We start from the raw sequence: 18016 nt of genomic DNA, 5'->3' as shown, positions 1-18016 counted from the left end.
AAGATGAGAATACAAATTTAAAAATGTGATTACAGATGGGTTCATCCGTATTAAAAAGGTGAGCAAAAAACAACCAAACAAACTTTACTGTTTAGGTAATTAAGTAAAAATTAAGTAAAAATTATATTCTTTCTCTGTAAAACAACAAATAATTGCAAGCAGAACATCCTGTCATTAATATGTTAAATTTAACTAAACTTATATTACACCCTACATTGTAATCTGTGCCTATGCTAGTGTGGTCTTCAGTAATTAAAGTGGTGATACCAGTGCCGTCGTATACCAAAACATCAAAGAGGTCATTCTGTGTGCATCAATGCTTGGGTTCTTAAAAAAAATTATTAGAAATAGAACATATAACTTATTCAGGATGCCCACATATTTACATTATTAGTTTTTGCTACTTATTGATAGCTTATGTTAGGCTGATGATGCTGTCTGTCAGCGTATGCACAGAGTGTAAGAGACGTCATCATTATAAACGATGAAGGACTTTTCCATCAACGGAACAACAACCTTTCCTTTGCACTACACTAACTCCATTGGATTTAACTTGCTGTGGCCCACCATGCTTTTTTTAAAAACATTTTCTAAGACTCTTTTTCTTCCTTTCTTACTCCTCTGTCTTTCTTCCTTATCAATCCTGTGTTCCTCCTTTTCACTGCCATTTGCTCCAAAAATTCACCTCACTAATCATCTAGTTTTTACTGACTAACTTTTGAATCTTCTCTAATGGCAGCCGTTTCTCACCTGCTCTTACCTTCTCCTTTCATCTGCCCTGGATTTGTTCCCTTCTTCTCCTCCTATATATGATACATGCCTTTTCCTTTACAGTTGCATATTTGATGAAGGTCATACAGCTGAAACATTGCGTCTTTAACTCTCCTTGCTTTTCGGTGTGGAAATAACCTTTAACCTTTCCTTTTAATTTGCAGAAGCACGCTGATAATGTTGCTTTAATTTATTGTCTTTCCACCTCTAATTCTAACTTCAAATTTTGTTTTGCCTTTTTTGAATTTTGGTAAAAAGTATGTTCTGTATATGACCACAGATTGTCTTATTAAGATTTGTTCTAAAGGAAAGGCTTTACAAAGAACCCTGCTACCTCAACATATAAACTATAGCATTGCACAATTAACAAATTAACAGGAGTAGCCTAGATCATCAAGTTCAACAAGAATATCAGAAGCTATTGAAAAATGTAAACTTCCATATGTTAAAACACTAAGTTCCGAGTGTGTGTCCGTTCCCTCCGAGCAATCTGATTGGTCAGTTTGGCTTTGGTGACAATTGAAAGAGGAAGTGCAAGCATGAGACACACAAGGAGGAGTAAAGGCATAGGAGGTACACTGAGAGATGCCTTCAAACACAGCAAGTATAAAAGCAGACAGAAGGTGAGCAAGGCGCCTTGGAATAGCAAAGTCTGAGTAACAGGCTTTATGGGAACGTGCGCAAGAGTTGGAGCGTCACATAAGACAGGTTCAGACACACGAGGATACAGAGGAAAGGCACTGAAGGAACAGGTAGGGCAAGAAATCAAATATGTTTAGAAATATTTGGCATTAACTTTCGACCGGTAATGTGGCCAGTGAAATTTATATAACCTGGTCACCCTGGTAAACTTATATAAACTATACAATTCTCAGATGTCTACCATTAGCAGATGCCTGAACTATTCTTACTGCAAATTCTAAATACACAAGTGAGAGTAAATTAATTATAACTATCCATAGAACAGATCATATTTTGAAGGAGTGTTAAAGGCAATGATTTAAATAGAATGGATTACATTTTTACAGTCATCCTGGGTGTTGATCTCTGATGATGTGTTGCCTTTATTACTTTTTCAACAAATGTCCACACAACAGGAACTAAAGCACCATTAAGGATGCCTCCTGTGAACTCCATGGGATTCTTCCTTAATGCTTGCAGCAAGGTCAGAGAAGCAGCCCAAGCAAAGCAGACTGGTAACTTTTCTTTTCCTATTGTTCAATATTTAATTCCTAACAACACTCTAAAGGACAAATGTGTTGAATCTACCATAATTTGTGAGAAAAATGCAGATTCACTTAGCACAGCACTATAAACATTAAATATGCATGGGGAGGGGCACAACTGAGAATATCAAGTTCTACGACTTGACAAATACAGTTTAAAAAATAATAAATATTAATAACAAGGAGTTACAAAAATACAGTGACTTCTACAAATAATAATGAAAAATAGCAGTCATGTCTGCATTTGTAGCTGAAAAGCTGCAGTACTTTCTATTACCTTTTGTAGCTTGTCTCAGTGGCAAAGCGGAGTCAGGGACTGTAAATCACAGCATCTCTAGCAGGGAGTGTGCCAGCAAGGCTGACATTTTCACAATTTAAATCATCTTGAGTAATAACCCTTTTAAGATGACTAATGTTAGTGATTTTCCTGCATTAACTGTGCAGAATACAATGCAGGGAAAACGAAAGATCACTCCATTCTGAGGTCACTTTAAAGAGCCATCTTGTTTTTATTAAAAGATTGTTACAAATCACAACATTCTTACTTATTATTCTATTGCAGTTCAAAAAATGAAATGCTAATGGGTGACATTTCCACACTAATAAAACAAATAAAAATGAAGCAAATGGGTGTGAGCAACAGCTAAGTTGTTTCTAGATCCATAAAATTATTTTTAACATACATTAAGACATACAGGTACAAGGTGAATGCAGGATGGACAGTAAAAGGATTTCAAGGATTCAGTCTGAAACGCACTTTATTGTATATGGGTCTGACATACATAATGCCATCAGGCAGGGGATGATCAAGTCCATAGAGGCAATAAAATGTCTAAATGTAGGACTGACATGTTAATGCTATTGATAGACCCAACCTAATACATGGCCACAATTAGCTCGTCATTCTCCGATATCACCAACAGAGATCTTTCATGACTGTCCTGCATGAACATTATGAGCTTAACATGTCACATCAAATGGCAGTGCTGCTAATTCTTGCTTTTCATCTGCTTGGTAACAATCATTAAATATGTTTTCCTCTTATCTAATTTGACATAATGTGTTGGATTTTTAAGAGAAAAAAATTAATGAGAAAAACCAATTTTATTGCTAATGAAAATTTTAATTAAATATTGGTGAGCCCTTCAAAATTTTCTGGATTCATGCATGAAAGGTTCCTAAAATAAAAACTGATCTTTATTTAAATCACAACAGTAGAAAAAGCAACACACACAAAACAAGACATGGACATACAGTACCTTAATTTAACATATTATTTAAATAGGTCAAGAGTGGAAAAAGTATGCACACCTCTAGGAAAAGGGATAACTGGGAAGTGAAAAACTGGAGTCAGGTGTTCCAATCAATGGCAGAACATTCAGATGTAGATTTAAGATGTTGCTCTATAAATTAATCCCGCAAATTTTGGTTTACTTGAAGCACAACATTGTCTGATCAATCAAGATTTCAGAAGACTAGAGAAAAAATTTATAATAAACCTGGAACTGGTTATACATGTATTTCTAAAGACTTGGGTCTTAATTATTTCATAGCGCACAAATGGAAGAAAGCCAACAGCCGTTCTTCTCCATCTAGGTGTGCAGAGACCACCGTTCAAGAAGGCAAACCAAAGGAACGAAGGTTGACAGCTAAGGCTCTACAGACATCTCTAGCACTTGATAACACTTGAGGAACAATGAATTCCAACAGCACAATGTCAGGTAATTTATTTGTGCTGTGAGGCTCAAAAGAGGTTTGGTAATGGAAAATAATGACCCCAAAATCAAGACTAAATTAGCGACAGAGTGGCTTAAATTTTAAAATTGCCAAGTCGTAAACCATAAGTCTTACTGAAATGATGTTTCTTGAAGTGAAGTAAGCCATTTATTTAAAACATCTCATGAACAAAAATGAACTAACACAGTTTTGCTATAAGAAGGAACGGGCCGCAATAGACTGCAAAAGGCAACACAGGTCTGATCGGCAGCTGGCGAAACTATTTGGTTGAGGCTATTGCTGCTCATCACTTTTCCACCAGATTTTAAATCTAACATTTACAACCTTTTTTCTCTCATTAATCTTGAACATTTTAAAAATATGCTCAGTAAAGAAATAAAATTATACATGTCATGACTTGCGGTGGAGGAAGACTGAACTCATTTTCAGGAACACAAAATTCTAAAGGAAACACTCTTCTCCTCACACCTAGAGGTCAAAGGTTTTTGAAGCATTTGTGGTTACTAGTACCCATTTCAAATAATTTCTTACAGGATAATTTGTACATTAAATTAATCATCTTGTTTAATTACACTACTTTGTGCAATATAGATACAATAAATCTTAGATTGTCATTTGATTCCCATTACATTTAGCAAAGATTTATTTATATATATTTTTTTAACTCATAGGCTTTTCAATTTGTCTTTACTTTTATTTTATTTTTTTGGCTTCATGATCAATTACATTTGTCCCTTAATTCAAACAGTAAACAAGGAGGACATATATTAGCTTAGGGAAGACAGGCTCAGTCAGTGTACACTGCACTGATATCTGATTATCACAAACATGGATGTACAGCATATATCAGGAAAATAAGTCTGTGTTACAAAAATATTTACCTACCCTAGTTCTGATATTTTTCATTAGAATGTAAAGTACATACTATTTACCATTTTGGTCAAGACCTCTTATTAAACAAATCAACTAAGGAATGAATTACCTTCAAATTACTAAACTATTTGAAATGTTGATCAGCAAGTTATGATGGACTGGTGCCCATCCAGATGTGGTTCTTGTCTTGCTTCTGTTGCTGCTTGGCTGGGGTCTCTCACAGTTACGATGAGGAATGTAATGGTATAGTAATGGTTAAGTCTACCAGCATCAGAGTGCGCAGAGCCAAATGAAACAACCCACACTTGTGTAAAACTGTATAGTGTATAATAGGAGCTGGCATTCCCATAGAGGTCCTCCAAACACAGAATGATGCTAATAGCTAATATATGGAAAAAATGGCATTTTTAGTAACAACCAAAATACATAAGGACCATAAACAAAAGGGAAATAACAAAATGCAAGTAAACAATTTTGAATTATGTATATCAGGTGGAGCAGACCACTTGCTCACCTCTGCATACTGTTTTTCACTTTTCATCTCTTTCTCAAACATTGTTTTACCCTAAATTCCCAGTGAGCCCATGTTCTGACTTTTACATGGGACTCCTTTAAAAACCCTCTGAGGTTCCTGTTAATCATGAAATTAAATGACTGTGTCTATAAAGTCTTGAGATCACCAAAGCAAAGTGCCCTCTGGTAGGTCTAAGACCACTACATTCCTGAGGCTACCTGAAGCCCTTAAAAGACCAAGTCTCTTTGCCTACCTTACATAAAAGGGCCTCCCAGTCCCACTCTTTCACTCAGAGACAGTGTCCTATCACCTGATGAGCTGGAGGGAAACAACTGAACTCTGAACATTCCTTTTGTTCTCCACATTTAAAGGACCTCCCATGCTAGGACCATCTGTTGCCCCTTATCAGCTTGAATGCATTCTACCCTCCTATCCATCTTACATTGAGGGTCAAGCATCTCTGTCACCTGATGGGCTGCCTGCACTGTAATATCCTTATGCATTTCTACTTAAGTTACATGTATTACTCTCTCTCTCTCCTGTATTTCTGGCCATGTCCATCGCACTACCAGGCATACAGCTCTCCCTTGCAATACCTACATTATACACCTGCACTGGCATGATGATGGATGTCATCACTAATAGTGCATGGCTTTCTGTCAATCTCTTGCTATACTTTGGACTTGCTGCACTCTATTGCAGTCATGTGACATTCTTTCCTGCTTTGGTGCGCCATCACAAATGGCAGTAATATGTAGAATACTACTAAGGCAGAAGAGTAAATATTTAACATAACAGCATTTCCCTAGAAGAATCCTTAAAGACTTAAATGTTTGCGTTTAAATACTTACAATTTCTTAGGAAAAATATAAGAATTAGTCAACAGAGAATTAAATCATGAAATTCTATGAACATAAGCAAAAATTCAACATGGTTTTATACCATAGCATTTTCTTAATAATAGCATTTGTTTTAATAATCCATCATCCATCCATTAATTTTCTAACCTGCCTCATCCTGTGCAGGGTATAAGGGAAGCTGGTGCCTATCCCAGCAAGCATATTCCACTTAAACTGGCTGAAATGCACTCTAACAATGCACATATTTTGAAGAAGGAAAATGATCAATTGACTTTTTGTTATTTAATGAAAGTTTAACCAAGACAAAACAAATTCTATGTTTTTAAGAGAACTACAAACTTGTAATGAAAAAACATTCCTCTTTTATGGGTAATACAAAAATATTCAATGCAATGGTGGACAAAATTACTTTCTTAAATATTAATTAAAACTTCTTGGCTTTAATGGCTTCTGTAAAATTTGTCATGGTGTTTTAACAGGTCCCATTAAAACTGGTTAAAATGCAATCTTTTACTGACAAGCATGTTATAACAAAAGCAAACAACAAAAAATGTTATGACAGCATTTGGTGGATTCGGCTATTTTGGGCCTCATATATTGATAACCATGCACTGGACTGAACTAATCCATGCTAAAGTGCATAATACTATACACTAAAATTGTAAAGATTGATTAAGAAGTAAGTAAAATGGTGTGCTTCTCCCTTTTATCTAAGATGAAAAAAATGAAGACATTAAAAGCACTGCATGTTGACAGTTTGCCTTCCACTTCATCCTCATTCCAGTAAACTCTTCAGATGGGAGAAATGGCAGGTGACAGAAATGTTCAAATGTGACTACAGTCCACAAGATAGGGGGCAAAATTCATCACAATAATTACACACCAATAAAACCTACATCCACGCCATTCAAAGTGATCAAAACTATAATTAGGAAAAAAACTTAGAACACTACTTGTATAAAAATAACACATCAGCTAGCATGGGTTCATGAGAGGAAGGTTCTGGGGTAATTGACAACAATAAAGTATAAAATAAAATTTAGTCAGATTTTCAAAAAGTCTTTCATAGAGTTTCACATCAAACATTAATTTTGAATTTAAAAGCTACTTGTAGCGGAGGTAGGCTCTGAAACTGGATTTTGAAGTGGTTGACAGATGAACACAAAAAGTAAAGGTAGGAGGAGAACAGCCTGCTTGGTGAGGTCATTTACGGAGTGTTTTGTGGCTCTGTACTTGGAAATGCCATAGATACTGAATTAGTAAACTTGTGAAATTCTGAGACAGAATCAAAATTGCAGGGACAGCAAATATTTAGGAGGCAGGAAAACTAACTCAAAAAGAACTAGGTGAACACTTTGAAAATGTAGTGCAAAATACATCATGCAGTCAAAATAATCATTAATTGTAAATACAAGAAGGATGACACTGAGCTACATGAAGCAATCTGTAAAAATGATTTACAGGGTTTACATTGATACAGCACTCATCGGGTTAATATGTGGAAGAATATATCTGGTGCAATACATGCTGTTCTGGTCACTGGCTACAACAGAATCTCTGGAAGCTGCCCAGAGAATACCAAGAGAGTGTGCATACTGGGTCTAAACAGCATGTCCTACGACAGGATAGGGGAATTCAAATTAAAATCTGTGTAGGCTTCCACATCTATAAAATATACCTCTTATAATTCTTTCAGTTAAACCAAATGAATTATGTACTCAAGGACATCTCTACAGAAATTAAAGGAATGTGCGTTTAAAACCTGAAGACAGGAAGAACTTCTTCTCACAAAGTGTGGTGGCAATCTGGAACAAACTAATGAGACATGTAGTTGAAGTAGAAACCTTGGTAACATTTACAGCATCGGGATAATATATTTGCTAAACAAATTTACTTCATGGAGTGAACTGGTCTCATCTCCCTTATCAAACTTTGTATGTTGAATACTCTTAAGCAGTAATTTTCAATATACTCTTTAGCAGTAATCTTCAATAAACCTAGATAACATCTTCACTATGTGAAAGATTCTATTTACTGACATTTTTCTACCTTTTTTGTAAAATGTATATGTAGTGTGTGTGTATCATACACTTACAATTATCTAATGTAATATTACAAACAATCAGATTTCATAAATGGTAACATACAACAGTTTATGAATCCTCATACAGAAACCTTTCCTTTTTTTTGTCCTGTAGGAGCCATCTTTAATTGCATACAATAAGAGACTATACTTTCTCACCTGCCAGAATGAAATGTGACTGTCAGCATTGGAATATGTAGCTAGGTAGCGCCCATCTGGAGCAAACGACACAGCAGTTATGGGTCCTTTATGTCCATGAATAGTCTGTGAAAAAAAGAAAGAAATATTGTTAGCAATGAATATTAACTAAATCATAAACAGAAGGAAATATTTTTCAAAGTATCCAGTCTTTTATTTTTGACTTGAGGAGAATTTCTTTAGCTGTAGCAAATTGTATGAGATGTTTAAAAGGACACTTATGCATGGCAGGATGAAATCTTGCCTTACAGTAAATGTGAATACAACTATGTTTTATCCATCTTTGCAACACTAGTTAGTTGGTCCACATCATCTCACTCCTGTGAGCAATATTTACAAATGCCTGCTTACTTTTCTGGGAGGCCTACTGGCTCAGGACTACCCATTCTATTTCACAGTTCTGGTAGGTTGGCTTTGAATTTTGTCCCAGTCATTATCTGTATGGATTTTGAACATTCTCTCTACATCTATTTTAGGTTTTTCTCCAGAGAAATTCAAGACAGTTTAAATGCCGTGGTATGGCTGTGTGTTTGCATCCTGCTATGGACTTGTGCCTGGTCCAGGGCTGGTTCCTGTCCACTAGTTCCCTGCAACTTGACAATCAGATTACATAAATTAAAAAAATGAAGAGCTAAATTGATTCATGAATGCTGACATTCTTTGTATTTATAGTACATAATGCAAGTCATTTGATATGTCCCTGTAAAACTGAATTCTCCATTTTCCCACTTCTACCATTTGTAAAACACTTTGATAAATTTCCTTCAATAAAAATAACAGCAAAACATTCTGATTTTGGCATCAGCTTACTTTCTATATAAACTAAACTGCCTAATCCTAGCTAAAAACACACTTTTATTGGACAATACAATTGCAATCATTAACCTAATGTATAAAACTTATGTCACTGACACAGACATGAACACTTCTTGTCACCAGGCATTAAGCCAATAAAGTATATACATTATATACACTGCTCAAAAATGTAGGGAACTCTTAATCATTACAATCTAACACCAAGTCGGATAAGCTTCAGGGAAATCAATCTGTCCAGTTAGGATGCATAAGCGATTAAGAATCAACTTCATCTACTTTGGTGCAAATCAAAGTGACAACAGGTGTACTGGAGAGGCAACAGTAAGACAACCCCCCAAAAAAGAAATGGTTTGGCAGGTGGTGGCCACAGATAATTGCTCTCTCCTTATCCTTCCTGACTGATTCTTCTCAACCTTCAGTCAATTCATGTTGCACAGGTAGTCCAGCTCCTCCGGGATGGTACATCCATATGTGCAGTCGCAAGAAGGTTTGCTGTGTCTCCCAGCTGTGTCTCAAGATCAAGGAGGAGATACCAGGAGACAGGCAGTTACTTTAGGAGAGCTGGACAGGGCCATAGAAGGGCATCAACCCAGCAGCAGGACCAATATCAGCAAGGAGGAATAGGTGGAGCACTGCCAGAGCCCTACAGAATGACCTTCTGCTGGCTACTAGTGTGCATGTTTCTGACCAAACTGTCAGTAAGAGAGTCCATGAGGGTGGCCTGAGGGCCCAGTGTCCTTTAGTGGAACCTGTGGTCACAGCCCATCACTGTGCAGCATTATTGGCATTCGTCAGAGAATACATAATTGGCAGCTCCACCATTGGTGGTGAACATTATGCACCCTGCAACAGCATCCAGCATGACTGGTTTGGCAGTGGGTCAGTGGTGGTGTGAGGAGGTATATACTTGGAGGGTTGCACACTTGCTAGGCAATGGTACCCAGACTGCTGTTAGGTACTGGGATGAAATCCTCAGAGCCATTGTCAATCCTTATGCTGGTGCAGTAGGCCCTGGGTTTCTACTGGTGCAGATCAATGCCTGGCCTTATGTGGCCAGAGTGTGTAGGTAGCTCCTGGATGATGAAGGCATTAATGCCACTGACGGGCTTGCACATTCCCCAGACCTGAATACAACTGAGAACCTCTGGGACATTATGTGTTGGTGCATTAAATACCACCAAGTAGTGTCACAGACAAGGAGCTCACTGATGCCCTGATCAGGTCTGGGAGAAGATCCCCCAGAATACCATCCGTCGTCTCAACAGGAGAATACCCAGACTGTCGAGAGTGCATACAGGCACATGGGGGCCATATGCACTACTGAGTCACATTATGAGTTGTCGTGATGAAATTCATGCAAGTTGAATCAGCCTGCGATGTTAATTTTTGAGTTTGATTTTCGGTGAGATGTTGAATCACGCTCTTAATGGGTTGGTGATGTTGGTTTCCATTGACTGCTGTTACATCATTTTGTTCTCAGTAAAGATTTTCCACTTGAATATTTTGTTCATCGAGATCCGATGTGTGATTTATGTGTTCCCTTAATTCTTTCAAGCAGTGTATATATGACATAGGCAGGTGGGCGTGTCCACAAGTAACCAAGGGCTGTACCTCGATCAGTTTCTCGACATCTCATTACTGTATCTCTTCATTAAGGAGGAACTGAAGCAGAAAATTTTAAGACTGGGTGCTGTTCCTAATGCCAGTGTCTTTTAATTAGTTGCCTTTTACAACATGGAAGGGTATCCCTATGACTCTGATCTGCAACAAGCAGGTTTGAAAATAAGTAATTGAAATGTTCCAAATACTTATCCACTGCACTGTTTATTGCATTGGACATTGTGTTGATGGATATGTTGTATTATGTCGAGGGAAACAGTTTTCTGATACTAGCATTGAGTAGGCATTGTAGAAACAGGTTGCATACATTTACAGTAATTGCAAGTTAAACTGATAATTTCATTATTTTTAAATGTAAAATTAGGAGTATGGATTCACTTCAGTATAAAGAGACAGCAGATTAAACAGAACCTGCCAAGAAAAGAAAATTATAAAAAGAATATATTTTACATTTGCTCAGCATTAAAAAAATACAGTACTAAAAAAATCAAAACCAACAAATGTAGTTTGCCAGAAATACCAGTCCTTTGTTTTGAAATGCACACAGCATTGTATATATTTACTAAACATATTGGCCCGTTGAATCAGGCTGAAAAAGACATGAAACAATTATGTGTTTTTATTTTTTTTAATCTAAGACATCAAACGAACAGAATTAAAGAGCACAATTCACTTTACAATCAAAATGTCTGAAATCAGTTGGGATATATTAGTATTTTTTGTTATGTTACTTTAACAGACTATAAAATAAGCAGCACAAGTTTCAGTACAATGATACCATCTAAATTACTCAATGCATTCAACAAAGAAGTTTGTGAAGCCCTTGTCTGTTTCTCTCATGAGCAGATCAATGTTCTCTAAATATGCCTCTCACACTTCTGAGGAATAAACAAAGACATTGACTCAGATTCTACCACTGAGAATTACTTATTTGAAAAGCCTAAATGTATTAACTACTACAATGTTCTACAGCAAAAGTGATTGCAGCATGTATGTCATTTAGCCTTGAATTAAATAATTAAGATGAAGATGTTTCAAAGACTGATTAAAGGCAGTGAGCTTCAGAGACTGAGTAACATAATGCAACTTGGAATGATCAGTGTATGAATAAAATCGAACAGCGCATACAAGCTTGGGGAAGAATAAGCAACACTTTAAAACACTTCATTTTATATATATTATATATATATTTATAATATATTATAATATATATATATATTGTGATAAACAGAGGCACTGTCGACCCCCTGAACCCTCAGACCAGACGTCAGACACCAGGTAAAAGTCCAAAGATCAATATTTATTATAATAATAAAGTGCACAAAGCACCCTCCTCTCCACAATACGCAATAAATCAATAATCAAATAACCAATACTCGATCCTCCACTCCCAGACACTTAGCAACCCTGCCTCCCAACTCAGCTGATCTGTCTGGGATCTCCCACAGTCCTTTATAGTCCTCGACCTCTGAGCCCTCAGTCCATGTGATTATCCAGCACTTCCGGGTCAGGTAAAAACTTCTCTTTTTCTTCAGCCCGGAAGTATATCATTTCTTCCGTTCCCGTGAGTTGGAAATACTTCCGGGCTATACGGAAAATATAAATCCCTGGGCCTCCCTGCAGCGACTCCTGGCGGCCCCCGTGGTATCCAGCAGGGCTGTGCATTAAAAGTCCACTGTCCATAATTCCCTGCTGGCATTCGGGGTAGCTCCATGCTGCAAGGAGGGCTCCATCTGGCAGCCTGGGGGTATTGGCCGGGATAAATAGCCGGCCATATCTCACAATATATATATATATACTAGCAAAATACCCGCACTTCGCAGCGGTGAAGTACTGCTTTAATATTTTTATTAAGAACAAAAGTAAACCTTTTTAAACTGAGGGAAAATATACCAGTAATTATTTGTTAAGGATCTCTTTGTATACCACTTTGTCAGTTCGGCCCTCCGGTTGTAATATGACCAAGCTGTGCGCTGAGCTTACTCTTGAGCATGCAACGTATAGTTGGCCATGTGAAAAGCAATCTTGCCTCAAATCAATGCCAACCTTTTGTAGGGTCTGTCCCTGAGACTTATTGTCATTGTGAAGCAGAGCCTTACTGGAAATTGGAGGCATTTGAATTGAAATGGGTTTCATCGATAACTTCGCATCCAGCTTTTGAGAGTTTAAACATTCATAAACATCAAAGTGTTCACTACTCAAATCGTCACCTGTGAATCTAAGATGTTTAAGAGGCATTGGCGGTTGCCCAAAGGTGTAAAATATTTGGCCATTTCGGTACACTTGAAAGTGACAACCGAACAATCTAGCGACAGCCATCAACTCACATGCAGAACCATAGGTGAAGGGCTTAAGCATTTCACTCTTCTAGTGCTCCTGTGTAGTATAATTATCTCCTGTACCGTCATCAGTCCACACCTTGAACCTGTCCCAGTCATTCAATACATAAGACACAATGTTCCTCCGGATATCAAGAGTGAGCCTGATATGGCCGTGCAATATGTAACACAGAGGATGGAAAAGGCAGGCGCCATCTCCGGGCATGGAAACCACTCAGTAAGTGACAGTTCTTTGATTGATGGTGATCACCTCGATAGACATGTTAATGGGGGTACGGTTGGAACGATAAAGGAAATGGGTACCTGAACAATGTAAACTAAGTCTAAAATACCTACACAATAGCTATAATCAAAATAAACGAACAATAAAACAGCGGAGAAGCCGTGGATTAAATAAAAAGACTGCAGTTATCAGCAGGGAGACGTGAATACCATGGCGAAGCAAGGAAGGGAAAGAAGAGACCGGAGCGACGGACGGCCTTATATAGGCAGGCAGCCAACTACGTGGGAGGCGTGGGGATGGGGGACCCAACACTGCCTCACACGGCGACCGAGCTGCAGGCTATGGACGTATATATGTACGCAAGTAGGATTCAGTTAGCGTTGGGAACCCGCATACTAAATTTCTTGAAGATGGGCCAATAAGTAACAAAGACCGTTGGAAAGTTCAATATGGCGGCCGACATTGGTGTCATACCACCGAAATAAGTACATACATCGGTTTCGGTTAGCGCAGGGAAGCTGCCTACCAAATTTCGTGAAGATGGGGCCATAAATAAGAAAGTTTAACATGGCGGACATTGTCGACCGTTATGACCATTACACGTAGAATTTCGAAATGAAACCTGCTTAACTTTAGTAAGTAAGCTGTAAGGAATGAGCCTGCCAAATTTCAGCCTTCTACCTACACGGGAAGTTGTTTGCCTTTTATTAGTATATATATATATATATATATATATATATATATATATATATAAATTAGGAACTGAAAAGTTATAGTTTGGAGCCTATACCATTTAAGCCTTAATTCAAATGGCACTGCAATATGGTGGACACTTCTTGTTCTCACACTAACATGCTGTTAAATGGAAGATCTCCACACTCACAACTCAACATAAAATTTGTATAAAAAACATAGTTACTGGAATGAAAGTACAAACTTCTAACTTCTATGCAGGGAAGTAATGTAAAGCTTATGAATCAGTTTTAAAGAGACAGTACTGTATGACAATGCCCTGTGTAGATTTAAAAATGCCATATTAGACTATGACACAAAACACTTCTCTACATTTAGAGAACATATACAAAATAAAAACAAAAACAACCAAACCACTGCAGATCTTAGCATTCGCTCCATTTGTAGCTCTACAATGAGTGATGCACACAGTAGCTAGAGCAGCATTTTGAGTATGCCTGTAAGATATTCTGAGCCTACTGATCAAGATCACTTGTTCAGTTGCTTCTCTTAGGCATATCACTATTTCAGTGCCTGACCTATCCATATAAAGTAGTTCCTATCCATATATAATACATGGGGTGATGGGTATTGTACAAATCGCTTATGAGAATGTGTTATGAAATCATCCCTGTCTATGTAAATCTAACGTTCCTTGTATTAAGTCTGTGTTTGTCATTGTGAACTTCACATGTCAAGTGTTCCCTTAGATCTGCTGTAATAAAGGATGTCTGATGGAACCATTGGAGGGGCAGACTCTGCTGTCATTGAAAGGACAATTCCCTAACACAGCCTAACTGTTCTCTGGGTTCAGAGATGGTAACAAGTGGGTCTGTTTTCACCTTATTGCAGAGAATAACAGAATTTGTGGTCATTTTCAATTTACTGTTACATTACTTTAGTGGCCCTAGAATGCCTTTTCATCCGGGACTGGGGCATGCAACGTGAAAAACACTAATCATCAGCAGACACTGAGACACCAGGCTTACTTTTTATATACAGTCTAAAACAAAAATTTGTTGATGCACATTAATGTGCACAGAAAGTGCCCATTTTTTGTGTCAGTAATCTAGCAAGATAAACAATTGATTTCCAACTTGATTATAATTATTTAAAACCCAGTATATTTCTAGAATGGTTAATGGCCATGAAGAAAAACAACAATTTCAAAATAAAATACAAGTAGATTTTAAAGACAAAACTGTGTACTCAGCAAAGTAACACAAATGGGCACCAACCACAACACGGTCAATGTTTCTTCTGTGTCTGATGCTGAGGTGTCACCCATTGCATGGCTACACTCCGGTCCTAATTTGGGGATCCTGAGTTGATCTGTCATGTGGTGGGGGAGGCAATGTGCTGTATCAGCGTGTGCTCCTAACCTCGCTCTCTCTCTCTCTTTGAGCCAGACAAATTCCAGAGAATTTCATGGAGACGCAGAGACTATTTAACAGCACCAAGGAAGATGTCAGGTATTACTCAGGAATGCTGCACAATTTGTAAAACATAAAGGGCACAAGAGAAGCTTATCTCAGTTTAACTCCCAAATATATTTTTAATCACATTTCTGTAAGAGAAAACCTCCTACACTATTTAGAACCAACCACTCTAAGACAATTGTAACCGTCTGTATATTGTACAAAGAAGTATCTGCTTCCATCATCTCCGGCTGGGCTTTTTAACTTCTCTATAGCCAAAACCAGAAGCACAGTATTTAAAGAAAAAAAAAAAAATAAGCATGATGAGATGGCCATTTTGAGATCATTTTGTAAATAGCATACATTACAGTAAGATCATAGGTACTGTAGGCTGTAGCAGCTAATTCTAGACTTATCTGTTCCAATTTCTTTAAATGCTGCTATTCAAACTGTTCACATTACCAGCCAATCGTCAGTAACAAAAAGGAGCTAAAAGTATACTGAGGCTTTTTAAAGTCTTAAACTACACTGTATATATCATTTACATGAACGTAACAGAAACTAAATACACGATAAGTTAAAATAAAATCAAAATGAAATGGAATACAACCAAGTGAACATTTTTTTTTTTTTATTAGTTTACGACTTGGGCACATGTATGCTCAAAGAATGGTTCCTTCTAAAATGTAGAATAAGTGTTCCCTCTGTTAATTTAATATACTCATTGTTTATTAGCATGATGGCATCTATCAAATAATGGATTATTTATGCTCTAACCTGATTCTAAGTGAAACATCCGAAAATTAAAACTGTCACCATCATTCATGTTCATTTTCTTCAGAGTCAATTATAACTGCAACAATAAAAATAATCCCCATAATTGTAACAATGAGACACACCTAATCACCTACCCCTGTTAAGCAGTAATGTGTACAGAAATCTGTGCAAAGGAAATAGAAGTGGACATCTTTTGATGTCTGGCACATGCTGCAAGCATGAAGTGACCTTGAGCGGCAGCGTATGAAAATACATTTATCACTAAAACTGCACGCTGGCTGTAAGTCAATATCTGCCTCTCATTTGTGCACAGCTCCCCTGCTGAGCTCCTCTCTTCTCGATTCACTTTCGCTTCCTGCAGAAGACAACAAGCTAGAAAATAAAACAGCTTCTTTTCTGTTTTCTAAATCCCACTCAGTCATACTAAATTAGCTGACAGAAGTGGCTGGCCAAGTAATTCTATTTACCACAAAGCTTTGTTTAAAGTACCTCATTGTATTTTTGAAGTTGAGATTCCATATCTGGAAAAAGATTACTTGGATCAAGCCATGCTGCAAACAGTGGAAGCATGACCTCCAGCTCTGTCATTCAATTTTCAGCACACATAAACACACACGCACACACTCGCAATATATTTATAGATCTGTTTCATAAGGCAAACATTTTCATTCAGCATCCAACTCAGTTCAGTTCATTCTCATTTTAAGTTATCCGTTTGCTTAAAATTTCCCCAGGCAACCTTCATGATTCATTTATAATGGACTGTCAAAGCAATTCATTTTGGCAGCAACAGGAACTATACTGTCACAAGTTTAAAGCATCACATTTCTAATGAATCTTCCATTTAATCCCTTAACTTAAATTTGCAGAGCAAATTACAAATCACAAAAACTTACAACTCAACACAAGCAAAAGTTTGTTGGAAATTAGCTGTTGTCTTAGTCTGCAAATATATGAGATTTTAGACATAACAGCAATGAAGGTGCTCAAAAATGTTGCCACTGTAAAATTGTACATTACAATTAATACATATTTTTTAGAAGATCAATTTAAAGTATCCAATCATCCATCCCTTAGCTTTCTAACCTGCTCACCCAGTTCAGGGTCACAGAGAGCTGTTACTTATCCCAACAGAGCAAACTGCTAGGCTGGAACCCACCCTGGATGGGGCACCAGTTCATCACAAACACTCACTTATAAAGTGCTAATCAACCAGACACATGTCTGGAGGAAAAGTCCTATAGACATTGGTAGAATGTATAGTTATCCACATAGGCAGGGTGTATGAAATTTGAAATATTAAAACAGTATCTACAGTAAGGAGACTGTGGAAGATTGTGGGTTCGCTTCCCGGATCCTCCCTGTGTGAATAGCACTTTGAGTACTGAGAAAAGCACTATATAAATGTAATGATTATTATTATTATCTACATCTACAATATCTACATATGGTGATTATTCATAACCAGTCAGTCTAAAAAGTGATCTTCTTATTCCCTCTAGCTCATTGTGTTCTCTTCATCTCACCTGATCTTTTTTACATAAGCACAATATTGAATAGGAGTTTATATCACACTTAAAGCACAGTCACTGTCAAAAAGTGGTTATATTGGCTGCTACTGGGAATTAAATATTTCAACAATGTGCACCTAACAGTAGCTACCAAGGATTCTTAGGAGTGTCACTCTGAATGCTGGTATCTTCAGTCAGGCAACTTTAGAAACTTCTAATGACATGTTCCTTTTCTGGACACAACAAGCTGGACCTGCTCAATTCAAATATTAATGCCTTTAAACGTAAAGGTCTGACCATCTTACTGCCACAGAAGTT

General features: G+C 37.3%; 1 protein-coding gene across 6 annotated transcripts in view; it reads right to left on the bottom strand.

Moving 5' to 3' along the window:
- LOC114652243 (WD repeat-containing protein 7) overlaps positions 1-18016 on the bottom strand; it is a 535548-nt gene that overhangs the window by 14850 nt on the left and 502682 nt on the right. For all 6 annotated transcript variants that reach the window (XM_028802521.2, XM_051928322.1, XM_028802524.2 and 3 more), the window contains one exon: positions 8224-8328. In XM_028802521.2, the coding sequence (XP_028658354.1) occupies positions 8224-8328 (105 nt within the window). The remainder of the gene's footprint in view (positions 1-8223; positions 8329-18016) is intronic.

The sequence above is a fragment of the Erpetoichthys calabaricus genome, chromosome 5 (assembly GCF_900747795.2).
Source record: "Erpetoichthys calabaricus chromosome 5, fErpCal1.3, whole genome shotgun sequence".
Lineage (NCBI taxonomy): Eukaryota > Metazoa > Chordata > Cladistia > Polypteriformes > Polypteridae > Erpetoichthys > Erpetoichthys calabaricus.
This window is presented reverse-complemented; position numbering and strand designations above follow the sequence as displayed.